General features: G+C 44.4%; 1 protein-coding gene across 3 annotated transcripts in view; it reads left to right on the top strand.

The window, feature by feature from the left end:
• KAT2A (lysine acetyltransferase 2A) overlaps positions 1–17,602 on the top strand; it is a 380,318-nt gene that overhangs the window by 314,753 nt on the left and 47,963 nt on the right. For all 3 annotated transcript variants that reach the window (XM_033960567.1, XM_033960566.1, XM_033960568.1), the window contains one exon: positions 16,582–16,696. In XM_033960567.1, coding sequence (XP_033816458.1) covers positions 16,582–16,696 — 115 coding nt within the window. The remainder of the gene's footprint in view (positions 1–16,581; positions 16,697–17,602) is intronic.

Genomic DNA, 17,602 nt, shown 5'->3' with positions numbered 1-17,602 from the left:
ATTGTTTTTGATTGATGTAGATTTTAATTACTTTCAATTAGTTTTAATTAGACATGGACATTATTTAAAAATACCATCTTGGAAGCCCAGACCATATATACAGTATTTCACATATTAAAATAGGTAGAAAGAAGTGCAAAGGACAGCCAGCATGGTTAATATTCAACAGGGTCCATTGCTAGGTGTTTTTGTTTTAACCTTTTATGAAATTGACATTTCCCATAATCAAAATAGGAAACAACAAAAATATATTGCTGAAATACAGCAGATAAAGAATACTCAAACATAATCAACACAAATCTTAAGCTCATTATCAGGGGAAAAGAAGGACAAAGAAATAAGAATTAATATAACAATGTAAGAAAACAAACAAAGATATTTATCTTGATACAATCCAGGCTCCAAATAATCATACAATTCCTTATACACACATGCAAGGACATTGCTACTATTGAGCAAGCCCCATTGCTACCATTGAGTGAGTCCAACAAAATGCCCAGGGCTGCCAAATGGCAGGGGCCAACTGCAGCTGAACCCTCATTTCCACATACCTGGCCCCAGCACCTCTCTCCCCCCTCCCCCCACCCTCCAGATTCTACAGAGTTACCACTAAAATCTTCTTCTCTGGCTGACAGGACCTTTTCTCTGCTGCATCCCACCCACAGGAAGTTGCATCAGAGTGGTGGAATGCAACTGAAGAAAGGCTCTGCTGGCCAGAAAGGCAGCCTTTAACGCAGTCTCTGCTGTTGTAGCAGCTGGGCAAGGGAAAGAGGAGGTGCTAGACTCAGGGAGTGTGCACATAGGGATGGAAGGAGACATCTTGGTCCTCCTGCCCTGGGCCTACTGAGACTCAGTACTGCATATGGCCCAGAAATTTCAAGCTCCATGCTCCTGAAAAAAGTTCTTAAGTTGTAAAGATTCAATAAACATATTGCTTCACCTGAAGTGTAACTAAACACAGGGGAAATGGAGAAAAAAGTAGCATCTTTAGCCTCCGATTGGCTTTTTAAAGCCAGGAAGGATTTCCTTTGCAATTGAGTTGTGCATGATACATCTGGGAAGATCTGGACTGTCCTACCACAAAATGGTATGGATTTCCTCTTGAAATATATTTACAAAATAACTGATTTATACACTTCATTTAAGAATGTGACCAGCAAGGTAATCTAGTCAAGATGGTATCAGTTGAGTCCTCCAGAAAGCCAGTTAAATTAGCATAATCTGAAGGGCCTGCTTCGACAAGGCCATTCTGCACAGTACTATTTTTATTTTAGGTATTTACATCCTAATTCTATAAAAGGCCTTAAAAATTGTGTGCATGCCCAATTTGTGTGTGAAATTTAATTGAATAATGAGACAATTAGGCCTGATACATTTGGATCTTAAATAATTATTGGTGCTAATTGAAAGTTATTAAAATTTACATACATATATTTAGACATGGGATCCGCATGTAAATTTATACAGTTCCAAAAAGGGGGTGTGGGCATGGGAGGATCAGGGGCAGATCAGGGCATTCCTGCAATTTACAAATGTGGTTATAGAATAAAAGGAGATCCAAGCCTAATTTAGGTGCAATGATTTATACGACATTTCAGTTGGTGTAAATGGCCTAACTTTGAGCACCGTTTATAGAATAGTGATAAATGCCAGTTTTATAAGCACAATTTATACAATCTAGTCCATAATAAGGCTTGGACATGGGTTTGGCAGTTTCTTCTCTCAAGGTTCAGGTGGCTGGAGTATCCTGTTTCAAAGCCAACAGAAACAGGTTTTCCCTTTCTACACACCCGGATATTATTAGATTCTTTAAGGGTGCCTAGAGTCTTAAGCCCCTGGTTCACCAATTTTGTCCTTCCTGGAACCTTAACATCGTGTTGGAGAGGCTCTCCAGATCTCCATTTGAGCCCTTACAGGAGGCCACACTCATGGACCTGACTATTGAGACAGTCTTTCTGGTAGCCGTTACCTCTGCTAGACATGTTTTGGAATTGCAGGCCTTGTCCTGTAGTAAACCTTACCTCCGTATCTGGGATGCGGGAATTTTCTTGCACTCCGTCCCTTCTTTCTTGCCAAAGGTGGTTTCAGCATTTAATATCCAGCCCTCTGGTTCTAGAAAGAAGGTCAAAGTTTTCTAGGTGTTGGATGTCCAGAGGGCTATCTTGCAATACCTGGAAATTACAAGTGATTTTCATCTTTCGGACCATCTCTTCATTTTCACATATCCAGCAAAGAAGAGGAGATCAGCTTCCAAAGATACCATTTCAAGATGGATTAGGTCAGCTATTTCTTCCTACATTGACTGCAGAAAGCAGCCTCCTTTCGCTCTTCTTGGGCTGAATCTTGCATCTTCCTGGGCTGAATCTACAATGATTCCGCTGGGTGAAATTTGTTAAGAGCAACTTGGTTGTCTCTTCACACGTTCACTAGATTTTATAGGGTGGGCATGGTGGTACAGGAGGACTCATCGTATGGAGCCTTGGTTTTGCAGGCAGGCTTATTTCTCCCATCCAGGGACTGTACATCCCATGGTTCAGCATACCATCCCTATTGTACTGGAAAGAGATTAGGTTCTTTCCTTTATAATATCTTTTCAAGTAGATAGGTATGGTAGGGATGATTTGCTGAACACCCCACCCATCGTTGTCGATTCTTCTGCCTGGACTGTCTGCTGCCTGAAGGCTATATCTCTGAACTTTCTGCTAACTATCATTATTTTGAAGTCTAAGATTGGATGTTTTGGGCAAGATGTCCACAAAACCAGTAGAAAAAATGTCCATTTTCAAAGCTGCCAGACATCTATCTTTTATTTTCGAAAATGACCTATGCATAAGTTTTGGTCCTTAACACGTCTATCTTTTTTGGCCCTATAGGCAGGAGGGAATGGGCTTCCCTCCTGCTGATTTTGCAGCACAAGGTATGGGAGTATTGGGTAATGTTGTGCTGTTTCTTACTAAAAAAAAATATAAAAAAGCACAAAAAATCCTTCTCTTTCCTCTGTTAAATTTTATTTCCTCTTCCTGCATTTTTGTTTAAAATACTGTGTTTTAGGTGGTATAGAGCCTATATTTCTGGTGCCTGTGGCTCAGGGTGACTAAAGTAGGGAAAATCCTGTTATAAATCCTGTGTTTTAGGGTAGCACTGATAGAACCTGCAGTTTTGTTTAAAATACTGTGTTTTAGGTAGTATAGAGCCTATACTTATAGTCCCACCAACCCCAGGGACCACTATTCATATATAGAGACCCATATAATCAGGACTACTCAAATCAAGTCACTTCACAACCAATCAAAATGACCTTTATTCTATGCAATCACTGTGGTGCTTTAATTCCAAGACATACTATTTGGAGGCTTAAGGCTTGCCCCATCTGTCTTCAACTTGCCAGTATTAAGGAGGAGCTCTGCAAACTTAAACAGGAATTGAATACAATTAAAGCAGCTTCCATCACTCCACAAAATCATACCAACTTACCACCTCTACCTCAAAGAATAAAACAGCCCAGGAATAAATGGGTCACAGTAGGCTCAGGAAGACTGCGACATGTAACACAGAAACATCCACCTTCACTAATATTACCTCTACAGAATTCCTTCGCTCCACTAGTGCACTGCGATACTCAGGAAAACAGAAGGGAGGTGGGACTGGAACCAATGAAGGTAACTCAAGAGAACAAGCGCACCCTAAGTACAAATAAAAAAGCCCAAAACAGAAAACTATTACTGTTGGGGGATTCCATCATCAGAGGCATTAACCTTGGAACACAGGGCGAGGAGACCAAAATAGTGAAATGTCTTCCAGGATCCTCAGCTACCAGGAGTTCCAGGCAAATACTGACTATAATTAAGGAAGAAACTAAGGATTTTAACACTGATGTTGTTATCCATCTGGGAACAAATGACCTGGCCAACAACTCCACACTTGCAGCACAGAAAGCTTTTCGGGAGCTTGGTGAGGGCGTGAAACCTTTTGTAAAGACTTTAGCTTTTTCTGAAATACTGCCTGCATATGGAAAAGGAGAGCAAAGAGTGAAAAACACAGAGGACTTTAATAGATGGCTCAGAGCCTGGTGTCATCAAGAAGGCTTCAGGTACATAGGAGGATGGGGAAATACATGGAAGGACAAGAAGCTATATTGCACTGATGGGCTACATATTACTACAGCAGGAAAAAGAAACCTTGCAGAGAAATTTAGACAATATTTTTCTAGGCATTTAAACTAGAAGGTGGGGGTGGTGTATGTACGAAGGACAATTATAGAGACCACCCCCAGCAAAAGAAAAGATTTGATAGTAGTAAAGACTGCAACATAAGCAATATCAGCAACTCATTTCTTAGTATTGCAACGGAAAGTGAAACGACACAAAAATCCATACGAAAAAGGAGATTATCGCTGAAAAATAGCTGGAAAGCGATGACCACAAATGCTCGCTGTCTAAGCAACAAAGTTCATGATCTGCAAGCCCTGATATTAGAGGCAGATCTAGATATTGTTGCTATCACAGAGACATGGTTCAGTGAATCACATGGATGGGATGCAAACATACCGGGATATAATCTTTTTAGGAAGGACAGAGATTGTCATAAAGGTGGAGGAGTAGCTCTCTATGTAAAGATCAATATCCAAGCGACCGAAATGCAAGGGACCTGGGGAGAGGAAGAAGCGATATGGATTGCTCTGAAAAGAGAAGATGGAACTTCTATCTACGTGGGTGTAGTCTACAGACCTCCGACTCAATCGCAGCAAATTGATAAGGATCTGATTGTGGATATCCAAAAGTTTGGAAGGAAAGAGGAGGTTCTGCTGTTGGGAGATTTCAACCTGCCGGATGCGGACTGGAATGTTCCGTCTGCGGAATCGGAAAGAAGTAGGGAGATTGTGGATGCCTATCAAGAGGCTCTGCTCAGACAAATGGTGACGGAACCCACAAGGGAAAAAGCGATATTGGATCTGGTTCTCACAAATGGAGAGAGTATCTCTAATGTTCGAGTGGGTGCTCACCTGGGTAGTAGCGATCATCAAACGGTTTGGTTTGATATAACGGCTAAAGTGGAGAGCGGCCGCACGATACTTAAAGTCCTAGATTTCAAACGTACGGACTTTAATGCAATGGGAAAGTACCTGAAGAAAGAGCTGTTAGGATGGGAGGACATAAGAGAAGTGGAAAGACAGTGGTCTAAGCTGAAAGGAGCGATAAAAATGGCTACGGACCTTTATGTGAAGAAAATCAATAAAAACAAGAGAAAAAGGAAGCCGATATGGTTCTCCAACCTAGTGGCTGAGAAAATAAAGGCGAAAGAGTTGGCGTTCATGAAATATTAAAAAACCCAAGAAGAGGAGAGCAGAAAGGACTACAGGGTGAAACTGAAAGAAGCCAAGAGAGAGATACGTTTGGCGAAGGCACAGGCGGAAGAACAAATGGCTAAAAATGTAAAAAAGGGAGATAAAAATTTTTTCAGATATATTAGTGAAAGGAGGAAGATAAAAAATGGAATTGCTAGGCTAAAAGATGCTGGGAACAAATATGTGGAGAGTGATGAGGAGAAAGCAAATGTGCTAAACAAATACTTCTGTTCTGTGTTCACAGAAGAAAATCCTGGAGAAGGACCGAGATTGTCTGGCAAAGTTACACGAGAAAATGGAGTAGATTCTGCGCCGTTCACAGAGGAGGGTGTTTATGAGCAACTTGAAAAACTGAAGGTGGACAAAGCGATGGGACCAGACGGGATCCATCCCAGGATTCTAAGGGAGCTCAGAGAGGTTCTGGCGAGTCCTATTAAAGACTTGTTCAACAAATCTCTGGAGACGGGAGTGATTCCTGGGGATTGGAGGAGAGCGGATGTGGTCCCTATTCATAAAAGTGGTCACAGGGATGAAGCAGGAAACTACAGGCCGGTGAGCCTCACTTCAGTTGTTGGAAAAATAATGGAAGTGTTGCTGAAAGAAAGGATAGTGTATTTCCTTGAATCTAATGGGTTACAGGATCCGAGGCAACATGGCTTTACAAAAGGTAAATCGTGCCAAACGAACCTGATTGAATTTTTTGATTGGGTGACCAGAGAGCTGGATCGAGGACATATGCTAGATGTAATTTACTTGGATTTCAGCAAAGCCTTTGATACAGTTCCTCATAGGAGGCTGTTGAACAAACTTGAAGGGCTGAAGTTAGGACCCAAAGTGGTGAACTGAGTCAGAAACTGGCTGTCGGACAGACGCCAGAGGGTGGTGGTTAATGGAAGTCGCTCGAAGGAAAGGTGACTAGTGGAGTCCCTCAGGGTTTGGTGCTGGGGCCAATCCTGTTCAATATGTATGTAAGTGACATTGCTGAAGGGTTAGAAGGAAAAGTGTGCCTTTTTGCAGATGATACCAAGATTTGTAACAGAGTAGACACCGAAGAGGGAGTGGAAAATATGAAAAAGGATCTGCAAACTTTAGAGGAATGGTCTAATGCCTGGCAACTAAAATTCAATGCAAAGAAATGCAGAGTAATGCATTTGGGGATTAATAATAGGAAGGAACCGTATATGCTGGGAGGAGAGAAGCTGATATGCACGGACGGGGAGAGGGACCTTGGGGTGATAGTGTCCGAAGATCTAAAGGCGAAAAAACAGTGTGACAAGGCAGTGGCTGCTGCCAGAAGGATTCTGGGCTGTATAAAGAGAGGCGTAGTCAGTAGAAGGAAGAAGGTGTTGATGCCCCTGTACAGGTCATTGGTGAGGCCCCACTTGGAGTATTGTGTTCAGTTTTGGAGACCGTATCTGGCGAAAGACGTAAGAAGACTTGAGGCGGTCCAGAGGAGGGTGACGAAAATGATAGGAGGCTTGCGCCAGAAGACGTATGAGGAGAGACTGGAAGCCCTGAATATGTATACCCTAGAGGAAAGGAGAGACAGGGGAGATATGATTCAGACGTTCAAATACTTAAAGGGTATTAACGTAGAACAAAATCTTTTCCAGAGAAAGGAAAATGGTAAAACCAGAGGACATAATTTGAGGTTGAGGGGTGGTAGATTCAGGGGCAATGTTAGGAAATTCTACTTTACGGAGAGGGTGGTGGATGCCTGGAATGCGCTCCCTAGAGAGGTGGTGGAGAGTAAAACTGTGACTGAGTTCAAAGAAGCGTGGGATGAACACAGAAGATTTAGAATCAGAAAATAATATTAAAGATTGAACTAGGCCAGTTACTGGGCAGACTTGTACGGTCTGCGTCTGTGTATGGCCGTTTGGAGGAGGATGGGCAGGGGAGGGCTTCAATGGCTGGGAGGGTGTAGATGGGCTGGAGTAAGTCTTAACAGAGATTTCGGCAGTTGTAACCCAAGCACAGTACCGGGTAAAGCTTTGGATTCTCGCCCAGAAATAGCTAAGAAGAAAAAAAAAAAAAAATTTAAATTGAATCAGGTTGGGCAGACTGGATGGACCATTCGGGTCTTTATCTGCCGTCATCTACTATGTTACTATGTTACTAATGTGGGGGTGGGAGGTTTGCCAGTGCTGTCGGGTGATATGCCAGTGCTGTTGGGGGTGTTGGGTGATGCGGGAGGTTTTGCCAATGCTTTCAGAGATGTTGAGGGATGTTGGGGAGAGGAGTGTAGTGCAGGAGCTCTCTGTGGAGGGGGCGGGGGGATCGGTGCCTATGAGGGAGGGATAGAGGAATTTTCCTGCTAGTTCAGCTGATCCTGACAGGGGGAATCCTCATCAGCTGAGTCGGCAGGAATCCCCAAAACCAGCTCAGCTGAAGAGGATTCCTCTGCCCTGATCAACTGATGGCAAGCCCTCAATATGCTGTTTTTCCCCATCTCTGGGAGGTGGGAGGGGATCGGTGACCATTGGGGGAGTAAGGAGGTTCATACCTTAATCTCTCCAGTGGTCATCTGGTCATTGTGGGCAGCTTTGGGGCACTTAGATGCAACTAAAATAGGTCTAACTGCTAGCGTCTAAGTTCACTCTACAAAAGCTTTGATTATTGCTACAGTACGTCCAGGTTTAATCCTGATTCCCACCCATAACACACTTCCCAACATGCCCCTTGGAACTGTGGATGCACAGCAGCTTAGAAGTGCTGTTGCACATCCAGAAAGTTGGTTTTGATTATTGGCACTTGGACGTCCCTGCTATTAGGATGTCCAAGTGTTGACTTAGCTGGTTTTTGGAAGTTTCAGAGTTTTGATTATGAGCCTCTAACTGACTAGGGGTAGCAGGGAGAAGGAGGAGGTACTGAAAACAGTGATCAGTATCTGCTGTTATAGATTTGTGGGAGTGGATTGAAGACCCACGGTTCAGGATGCCATCCCTATTTACTGGAAAAGATATTATCAAGGTAAGAGCCTAATCTCTTTTTTCAGTTTATCTACCGTTATGCTATTCTCTGTTCATGCCTTCCTGTCCTGTAAATGATTTTGTATTTACACCTTGTAGGATGAATTTAAAAGAAGATTTTAATAATACCGTTAGTTAATGTCTTTTTGTGTTTCTCTTGTAAAATGTTTAACATTTCTTAAATATGTATGCATGTAATTTTGTAAACCGCATAGTTTTTATGTGGTATACAAATTTTTAAATAAATAAATAACTGTCTCAAATGTGGTTTTTAGATGTACACTCAGAACTAGCTCTTGAAAGACAGTTTTGGCATTTGCTGCAAGAAGGTTGTGGATAAATCTAATGGAACTTCTACCAGTAATAAATATTTTCAAACTTTCAATTCCTTTCCAAAAGTGGGCTTTTTTCTGGTTACACTTCAGCACATTTACTTTCTTGTAACAGGTGTTATTTGAGGACAGCAGGCAGTTATTCTCACGTTTGGGTGACATCTCTGGTGGACCCCATCGCAGACGTTGTAAGTAAAGGATGTGCTTACAATTTTAAGAGTCATGGACATGTCCATGCCCTCCCATATCTTTCCACGATGTGGAAGAGTCCCAGTTCAGTTCCAAGCCAAGAAGGGAAGGCAAGAAGGTTGTGAAAATAACTGCCTGCTGTCCTCAGATAATACCTGTTATAAGAAAGTAACTGCTTTATCCAAGGACAAGCAAGCAGGGTTATTCTCACATATGGGACTCCCTAGCTGCCAGGATCATGGTTTTGAAAACAGAGTGTCTGCTATCCACCATGAGTCTGGTGAGACCAGGTGGGATGAAGGGGACCTTGGCTTCAAAGGATGATTAAATGTTGTAAAATAGCTTGGTCAAACTGCCTCTCTCTGCTGGAATGTGCCTCAAGGCAGTAATGAATGAGTAGTGAAGGTGTGAACAGAGGACTAGGTGGCTGCCCTACAAATGTCTTCAATAGGAGTCAAGTGGAGATAAGCTATAGTAGCGGCCATGGCTCGGACTTTGTGCAATATGACACGGCCATCAAGGGCAGTCCATCCCTAGTATAGTAGAAAGAGATAACAGTCAGTAAGCCATAAAGAGATGGTCCTTTTGGAAACAGAGACACCCAGTCTACTGGGATCAAAAGACAGCTGCATGGAGGTCAGGTAGTAGGCAAGAGCTAGCTTGAGGTCCAGGGTGTGAACCTCCTCGTTGGGGTGAGAGTATGGCTTTGGGCAGAACACAGGGAGCACAATGGACTGGTGGGTGCAAAGGACCACTTTAGCATGGTAGAATGTTATATAAGGAGGATCTGACACAAGAGCTTGGAGTTCGCTCACTCAATGTGCGGATGTGAGGGCAATCAGGAAGGTCACTTTCCAGGTAAGATACTTGAGCGATGAACATGAGAGTGGCTCTAAGGGAGTCTTCATCAGGGCAGAGAGAACTAAATTAAGGCCCCAAGGCACAGCTGGAAGCTTGATTGGTGGTCTGGTATGAAGCAAGCCCTTCATGAATTTGGACACCAACGGGTGTCTAGAGAGTGGTTTGCCTTCTAGCGGCAGATGATAGACGCCGATCGCGCTAAGGTGGATTCTGATGGAAGGGCTTTGAAGGCCAGAGTCAGACAGGTGCAGAAAATAGTCAAGTACTGATGGCAGAGGACAAGTGCTGTGATCTAACGAATGAGCAATGCACCACCATTTGAAGCGACTCCACTTGAAGTGATAGGAGCATTGCATAGAAGGCTTCCTAGAGGCTTCCAGGATGGCTGACACCGAGGACGAGAGTGTTTTGGCATCTAGCAGCTGAGGGATAGCAACTATGCTGTAAGTTCAGGGAGCGAAGGTTCAGATGAAGGAAGAAACCCTCGTTCTGTATCAGCAGCGTTGGAAATACTGGAAGGGTAATAGGTTCCCTCAACATAAGTCACAGAAGGAGAGGAAATCATGGTTGTCATAGCCATCTAGATGCTATGAGGATTATGGCGGCCCATTCCCAGTGAAGCTTGAACAGAGTTTTCCCTATGAGCAGGAAAGGATGGAAGGAACATAGGAAGTGGTGACTCCAATTGAAGAGAAAGGCATTGAATTCCAGATGGTTGGGGGTGTATAGCCTGGAACAGAAGAACAGAAGTTTGTGATTGTCGGGGAAGCAAAAAGATCCACTTCTGTGGTCCCCCAAACTGAAATCAGCTGGTGCACAATAGTGAGATTCAGGGACCACTTGTGCGACTGCAGCAGTTTGCTCAATTTGTTTGCAAGGAGATTCTGCAGTCCTTCTAGGTAGACAGTCTTTAGATACACATCACAGGAAACTACCTGATCTGGATTGTTTCCTGGCAAAGGCGGCAAGATTCGGTGCCTCCCTGTGTGTTCACATAGCAGATCACTACTTGGTTATCCATATGAATGAGTATGACTTGATTGAGAAAGTGTTCCTGGAAAGCACAGAGATCTTTGTGAATCACCCACAGCTCGAAGAGGTTGTTGTGGAGGAGTCTCTCCAAGTAGCTCCACAAGCTTTGGGTATAGAGATTGTCGAGATGAGCTTCCCAGAACAGTGTGGAGGCATCGGTCATCAGAATCCTCTGGTGTGGCAGAGGCTGAAATAAGAGGCCCGTGGAGAGGTTGATAGGATACATCCACCATTGAAGTGAAGCGTTGAAGGCCAAGGTTACTCTGATCTATTGTGAAAGCCATCCAGTTGCTGGAGACCATTGAATTGAAAGCACCCACTCAGGCTCCCTGACCACATAGACTATGGAGGGCTACATATATGTGGAGGCCATGTATCCAAGAATCTTCAGCATCTGGCCTGCCATGATGTGATGAGTAGAGGCTGCTCAGCAGAGCTGAATCAGCATGTCAAGTCTCTGTTGGAGCAGGAAGGCCCAAGTCTGAGTCATGTCCAAGTGGGCTCCAGTAAACTCTAGGACTTTTGTGGGGTCCAGATGGGACTTCTGGTAGTTGATCTTGAACCCCACTTGTGTGGGGTTCAGATGGGACTTCTGGTAGTTGATTTGGAATCCCAGGAGCTGCAACAGACGAACTGTGGCTTACATTGTTCAGTGAGCCAGATGAAGTGTAGCAGCCTGTATCAGCCAGTTGTCTGGGTAAGGGAAGACCTGGAACCCCTGGGTTCAGAGGCAATCTCTGGCCCAAGGGGAGGCTGGAAAATTCATTTGCTGAAAAACCAGGGCAAAAGCTGGAAGAGCAGGGAGACATCCAAATAAGAACCCTTGAAGGCAGACTGTAATGAAACATGCCACATGGGGGAGTGCTGAGGAGAATGTCAAGAAGATCATGAAGAACAATGAGAGGAGCATCTAGAGTGCAAGGATGAGGTCTCCTGCCATGACTAGGATGCCAGGTGATGATCTTGCGGGTCAACTGCAGAAGTCCATGGTGGATGTTGCCATGTGTGTCTACACCAGACACCCATGAGGTGCGCCAATGATGGGCATCAGAGTCAGGTGATGCTTCTTGAAGAATGTAGGTCTGAGATTAGCGACTTATTTGAGGTTCTTTGTGTCACTCAGGCAGTTCCTTAACAGGGGCTTTAGAGGCAGGAGCTGATACTGCATTTGCCTGCAAAAGCCCCGGAAATTCTGACTGCAGCAGCTGAAAGAGCTGTTCTAACAGGGGTGGTGCTGGCCCTGCCTATGGCAAAGGTGCCATGGACACAGGCTAGGTCAAGAGTTGAGGCACCGGTGACCCCACTGAGGAGGCGCATTTCAGGGAGGACACCGACCGACAGGATGGCAAGCCAGTCTCTTTGTGCCATCGCCAGTGGCATGCAACTGGAGTTGAAGATTGGGAAGATTCTGAAGTGACCCTGGAGGGGGAGGTCATATGCTCGTGCTTCTTGGGTCTCTTATGTGGCTCCCCCAATGATGGTATTGCCAATGAGGGAGGCGACTGTGATGAAGCGATCCCCAGCATAGTCCTGTACTAGTGCCTATTTAAGCTGCTACTGGGTATCCAACTGGCGCCTGTCAAAGTTGCATAGTTCACGCTGTTAGTTCGTACCTGCACCTCCTATACTGGACTGCTGTCTGCTAGTAGAGGCTGCTTGAGGATGGTGGCTAGGTTGCAAAAGCCTGTCTCCTGCCTCAGCAGGCAGTGGGAAGGAGAAATTGGAGCCCCGTTCGTCATATGTGAAGCACTCCCCCATCCGTCACAAAATCGTTTCTAGAAAAAAAGAAGAGAAGAAATTAGAAAGTACATATGCCAGGCTTCTCCATTTTGACAGAAAAGGAAGAAACTGGGGCCTAGATGCACTAAAGTCAGCGATCGTTGCTAAACCAGTTTTGACTGCTTTAGCTGTGATCGCACAAACGGCTCACCACGTGTTTGTCCCTTCAATTGCCCATTTTCTGATCTGGCCATGCAAATTAGCTATTTAATATTAAAACCCCATGCAAACTACCAGAGCGATTGATGCACTAACATCAATAGGTGATGCACAAGAAAAAGCGACTGGTTAAGACCAGTCGCTTACCTGTCTTACCGGCACTTTTTTAAGTAGGCACAGCTGCTGTGCACATGTGTATCTGCCCCATTTTAAAAAACCTGAAAAAAAGCACACACCTGCAACGTCTCCCTGATGAACCAGCACTGGGGACCAACCACCGTCCCCCGCACCTGTAAAAAACAGCAAAGGAATGCCCACTCCCTCCAGCCTTGCTGACCCCCTCCTTCATGTAAGAAAAAAATTTGCAAGAGGTATGCCCACTCCCTCCCTCCTACCTTGCCGACTTCCCTTCTCTGCGTGAGAAAAAATTGGCAGGAGAGAAGACCACTCACTCCTGCCAATGAAGGCCCCCCCAACCATCCCCTACCCTTCCCCCCAAAAAGGAAGGCGGAATACCCATTCCCTCCTGCCACCGGATGCTCACCTGAACCTCCCAGTACCTTTGTGTGAAGAGAGCAGGAGGGAACCTTGGTCCTACCAGCTCCTGAGGCCTACCGATCCAAAATGGCGGGCCTTCCCCTCTTTGGTGCATCATGTGATGCACGGGGAGGGGCTTAAAGCCCTGAAGGGTTCAGACATCTAAAACCCCTCTCAAGAGGCAGGGCCTTAGACATCTGAGCCAATCAGGACTTTAGGTTCTTCCCTTTGTATCCCCGGTGGCAGGAGGGAATGGGCATTCCTCCTGCCTTTTTTTTTGGGGGGGGAGAGGTAGGAGATGGTTTGGGTGGGTGGCGCCTGACCACAGGGGTGCCTCCGTTGGCAGGAGGGAGTAGGTATCCCTCCTGCCAATTTTTGCTGGCGCAGGGGAGGGGGGTTGGTCCCCGGTACCGGTTCGTCTGGGAGATGTCAGGGAGGGCCGTCATCGGCAAGGGGGGCTTTTTTCTTTTTTTATGGGGCAGATATTGTGTGTGTAACACACACACAGCATTTGTGTCCATTAAAAAAATAAAATAAAAAAAAAAAAAAAGGTTTCCTGTCCTGAATAGCTGAATGGCAGGAGGCTGCTTTGGGGCTTTCCTGGCCTCTCACCTGTTTGGGCTTTCCCTGCCGGCTCTGCGCATGTGTGAGAGTTACTCTCACAGCGATCAATTGCATTGGAGCGATGGGGATTATGACGAACTTCCACGCGAATCATTTGCATGCAAACCTTTTAGTGCATCAATAGCTCTTTTAGAATTGCCCAAAAATCAAAGCAGAGCGGACTCATGCGGTCTTACTGATCCTGTTTAGTGCATCTAGCCCTGGGGCTCTTCTGCATGGGAAGATATGGGAGGGCTGACGCACGGATTCTGCAGGCACGCCCAAAGCTTTTAAAGTTGTAAGCATATCCTTTACTTACAATGTCTGCGCTGGGGTTCTGCCAGAGAAGTCACCCATACGTGAGAATAATCCTGCCTGCTTGTCCTTGGATAATGAATGTATCCAGAATGTTGGAATGTGAAGAGATCTTTCTTTTTTGTTGTGCCCTTCCAGTTTATTTTTCTAGCAGTTGTTGTACAATGTCTGTGATTTATAGTGTCCTTTCATTATCCACACAACCATCCTAGGACCATGAAATGAGTAACATTTATTAATCCTCACATAACTCTGCACAAAATAAATACAAATTCTGCAAACAAAATTTGCAAATTCTGCAAGTTTATTTTACAACATTTAAACAATATTTTTGCTAATTATCATCCAGAATTTCAGTACAATTATACTAGAGAAAACAAAGAGCCAGCATCTTTAACCTTATTTTCCCCCACAGCTAGCATCTCTACCCGCCCCCCCACAGCCAACATCTCTCCTCCAAGTTTCTGAATTTATTAAAATTTTTTATAAAAATGCCAATCATACATTCTAAGCGTTTAACAGTTAAAAAATTAAACAGATTTATTAATGACATGACAGTACTTACATGGAAACAATGGGATGGTAGGGAGAAATACAATTTTTAAAGAAAAGAGAACAACCAAGATAAAAACAAGAGGAAAAGGGAAGGATCATCTCAGAGTTAAATATAAATGAACAGCATTTGGCATGAAAGGACCCTAAGGTACTTTAAAATTCATAAGCGTCTTTAAATAAGACGCTTTTAAGACTGCCTTTAAATATATCAAGATTTTTCTCAGACCTTAAATGTGGTGGTAACAGATTCTACATTGTAAGGGCTATTGTGGCGAATTAAGTTGATTTTTAAGGATGGGATACAAAGAAGGTGCTGAGACGCAGATTGTAAAGTTCTTGGAGGATCATGAGGAATGAGGAGCTTATGAATAAAAGAAGGTACCTTGGAGTCCATAGTTTTAAAAGAGATTAAGGCAATTTTATAAGTAATGTGATGATGGATTGGCAACCAGTGTGCACCTTTCAGCAAGGGAGTGACATGGTCAAATTTTTTCTTGTTTGTTATAATTTTTATGGCCATGATTTGTATTAGTTGTAAACTTCTGATATCTTTTTGACAGACACCTTTGAGTAGAGAATTGCAGTAGTCAAGTTTGGAAATTATGAGTGAATGAATTAAAATGTTAAGAGATTGTGGATCAAGAATGTTAGCTAAAGATCTGACCATTCTGAGTTTCCAAAAACAATTTTTGACAACTGCGCTAATCTGAAGGTGATAAGAGAGTTTTTTGTCAATTATTACTCCGAGAATTTTGATTGAATTGACGGAGTTTATTAATGTGCCTTTGATGTTGATCGAGGATGATAAGTGAATATTTTCTTTCCAAGGGAAGAGTAAATAAACAATTAGTTTTGGAGATATTTAGTGAAAGCATGTTATCACAAAGCCATTGGCTGAGCTTATCAAGATTCAAATTGACGAGGCTGATGTCATTGGGATTGGATGCGTCAAGGGATGGATAATCTGAATATCATCTGCATAAGCGTATGCGGTAAGACCAATGGATTGACATAAAGTGAGCAGGGAGGCCAAATAGATATTGAAAAGAAGAGGGGAAAGTATAGATCACTGAGGGATGCCAAATTTATTTTTGAATACAGTTGATGATGTGTTATTGAAAGATACTACAGAGGTACGGTTTGAAAAATAAGAAGAGAACCAATCAAAGATTTGTTCCGAAATTCCACAGCCAGCATCTCTCACTCTCTCCCCATTGTCCCCAATTATGTATTCCTGTCCATTGCATCTGTGACACTGATTCCAATTAATGGTAACCTGCTGCCGGCTTCCCTCTACCACGGTCCTGCCAAAAAAGAAGTGACTTCATTGAGTGTGAGATCATGGTAGAGAGAAGGCTGCAGAGCCCATGCAGGCTTCCTGAAGATGTTGCTGGCAGCAATTTGGGCTTTAGCAAGGGATTTCTGACTCAACACCAAAATCTGTGCAGACCTCAAGTATTTCCCTCAGCCAGCATCTTTCACACTCTTCCCATTGTCCCCAATCCAGCATTCCTATCCACTAGCCCTGTGATGGCAATTCCAGTTAATGGTAACCTGCTGCTGGTTCTGCATACTTCCCTCTACTGCTGTCCCGCTGAAGAAAGAGGAAGTGACATAATCGAGGGTGGGACCGCAGTAGAAGGAAACCTGAAGAGCCCACAGAGGCTGCCCAAACATGTTGCCGGCAATAATTCTGGCTGCAGTGATGAAGTGCCAACCCGACACCAAAATCTGCACAGAACTCAAGTATTTCTGTGCCCCTGTAGAATTCTGTGCAAATTCTGCATTGCGCAGTAGTGCAGAATTCCGCCAGGAGTAAATTATAACCTAGATAATTTGTAATCCTTTATTATGTTTGTCAAGTCCTGTACAAAGTCAGTATTTCTGCAATTGTTTTATTAAGATAATCAAGAAATTGATCGAACGAAAACAGGCACAGATTCGCAAGGTTTATCCAGGACTCAACTGCTTCAAAGAAGGTGTTCATCAGATTCCTGTTGAAAACATACCGGGAATACGTATGTCACTTTTTCATATGTTCATTCTCATGAGTCCATTATCAGAATGAAATTAGTGTTTTGCTATATTTTAGATTGACCACAAATTATTAGTTAGCTCTGATTGTTCTAATTTTCCTCCTTTAGTGTGGTTTAATTGATTTGCTGAAGATCTAACAAAACTTGAGCATTAATTGAGTGCTTGGTGAATAAAATTCAAACCAAACTGTGGTGTTATACAATTGGAATGCAGAGTAGAGAGCTGCATGGGAACGGGGACGACGGGAATCCCCCTTCGGGTCACAGGGATCCCGTGGGGACGCCCCCTAGGGTTGCGGGGATCCTGTGGGGACGCCCCCTAGGGTCGCGGGGATCCCGTGGGGACGCCTCCGAGGGTCGCGGGGTTCCTGCGGGGCTGGATGTATTCAGCCGCAAGGCTCGTCTCCCTACCTGCCCTCAGCCCTGCTGCACACAGCTGAACGGAAGTCTTCCCTCCCTCCCTCCGACGTCAGCGCTGACATCGTGAAGACTTCCGTTCGTGTGTTGCGGTAGGGCAGGCAGGGAAAAGGCATTGGTACAAGGTGGGGGGCGGTCCCGGGGCGGGTGCAGCACAGCCAGCCAGGTCTCCCGACCGACCGACAATAGGCCCAGTCCGTCAAACCTCCCTGCCCTGTAGCCGCGAATCTTAATTACTTTCTTACAGCAGCTTCAATACTCCAGCTGCTGTAAGAAGGTAATTTAGATTCGCGGCTACAAGGCAGGGAGGTTTGTTGGACCGGGCCTGTTCTGTTGTCAGTCGGGCGGGTATTGCGCCACAAAGGTAAGGGGCAGGGAGGGAGAAAGGGAGGAAAGGTGGAGTGGAGAGGAAAAGGTGCTTAAGGTAAAACTGAGGGGGGAAAAGGAGCTGAAAGCACTGGGGAAGACAAA

This window comes from Geotrypetes seraphini, chromosome 10, assembly GCF_902459505.1.
Source record: "Geotrypetes seraphini chromosome 10, aGeoSer1.1, whole genome shotgun sequence".
Taxonomy (NCBI): Eukaryota; Metazoa; Chordata; class Amphibia; order Gymnophiona; family Dermophiidae; genus Geotrypetes; species Geotrypetes seraphini.
The sequence above is the reverse complement of the archived record's forward strand: the minus strand, read 5'-3'. Positions and strand labels throughout refer to the sequence as shown.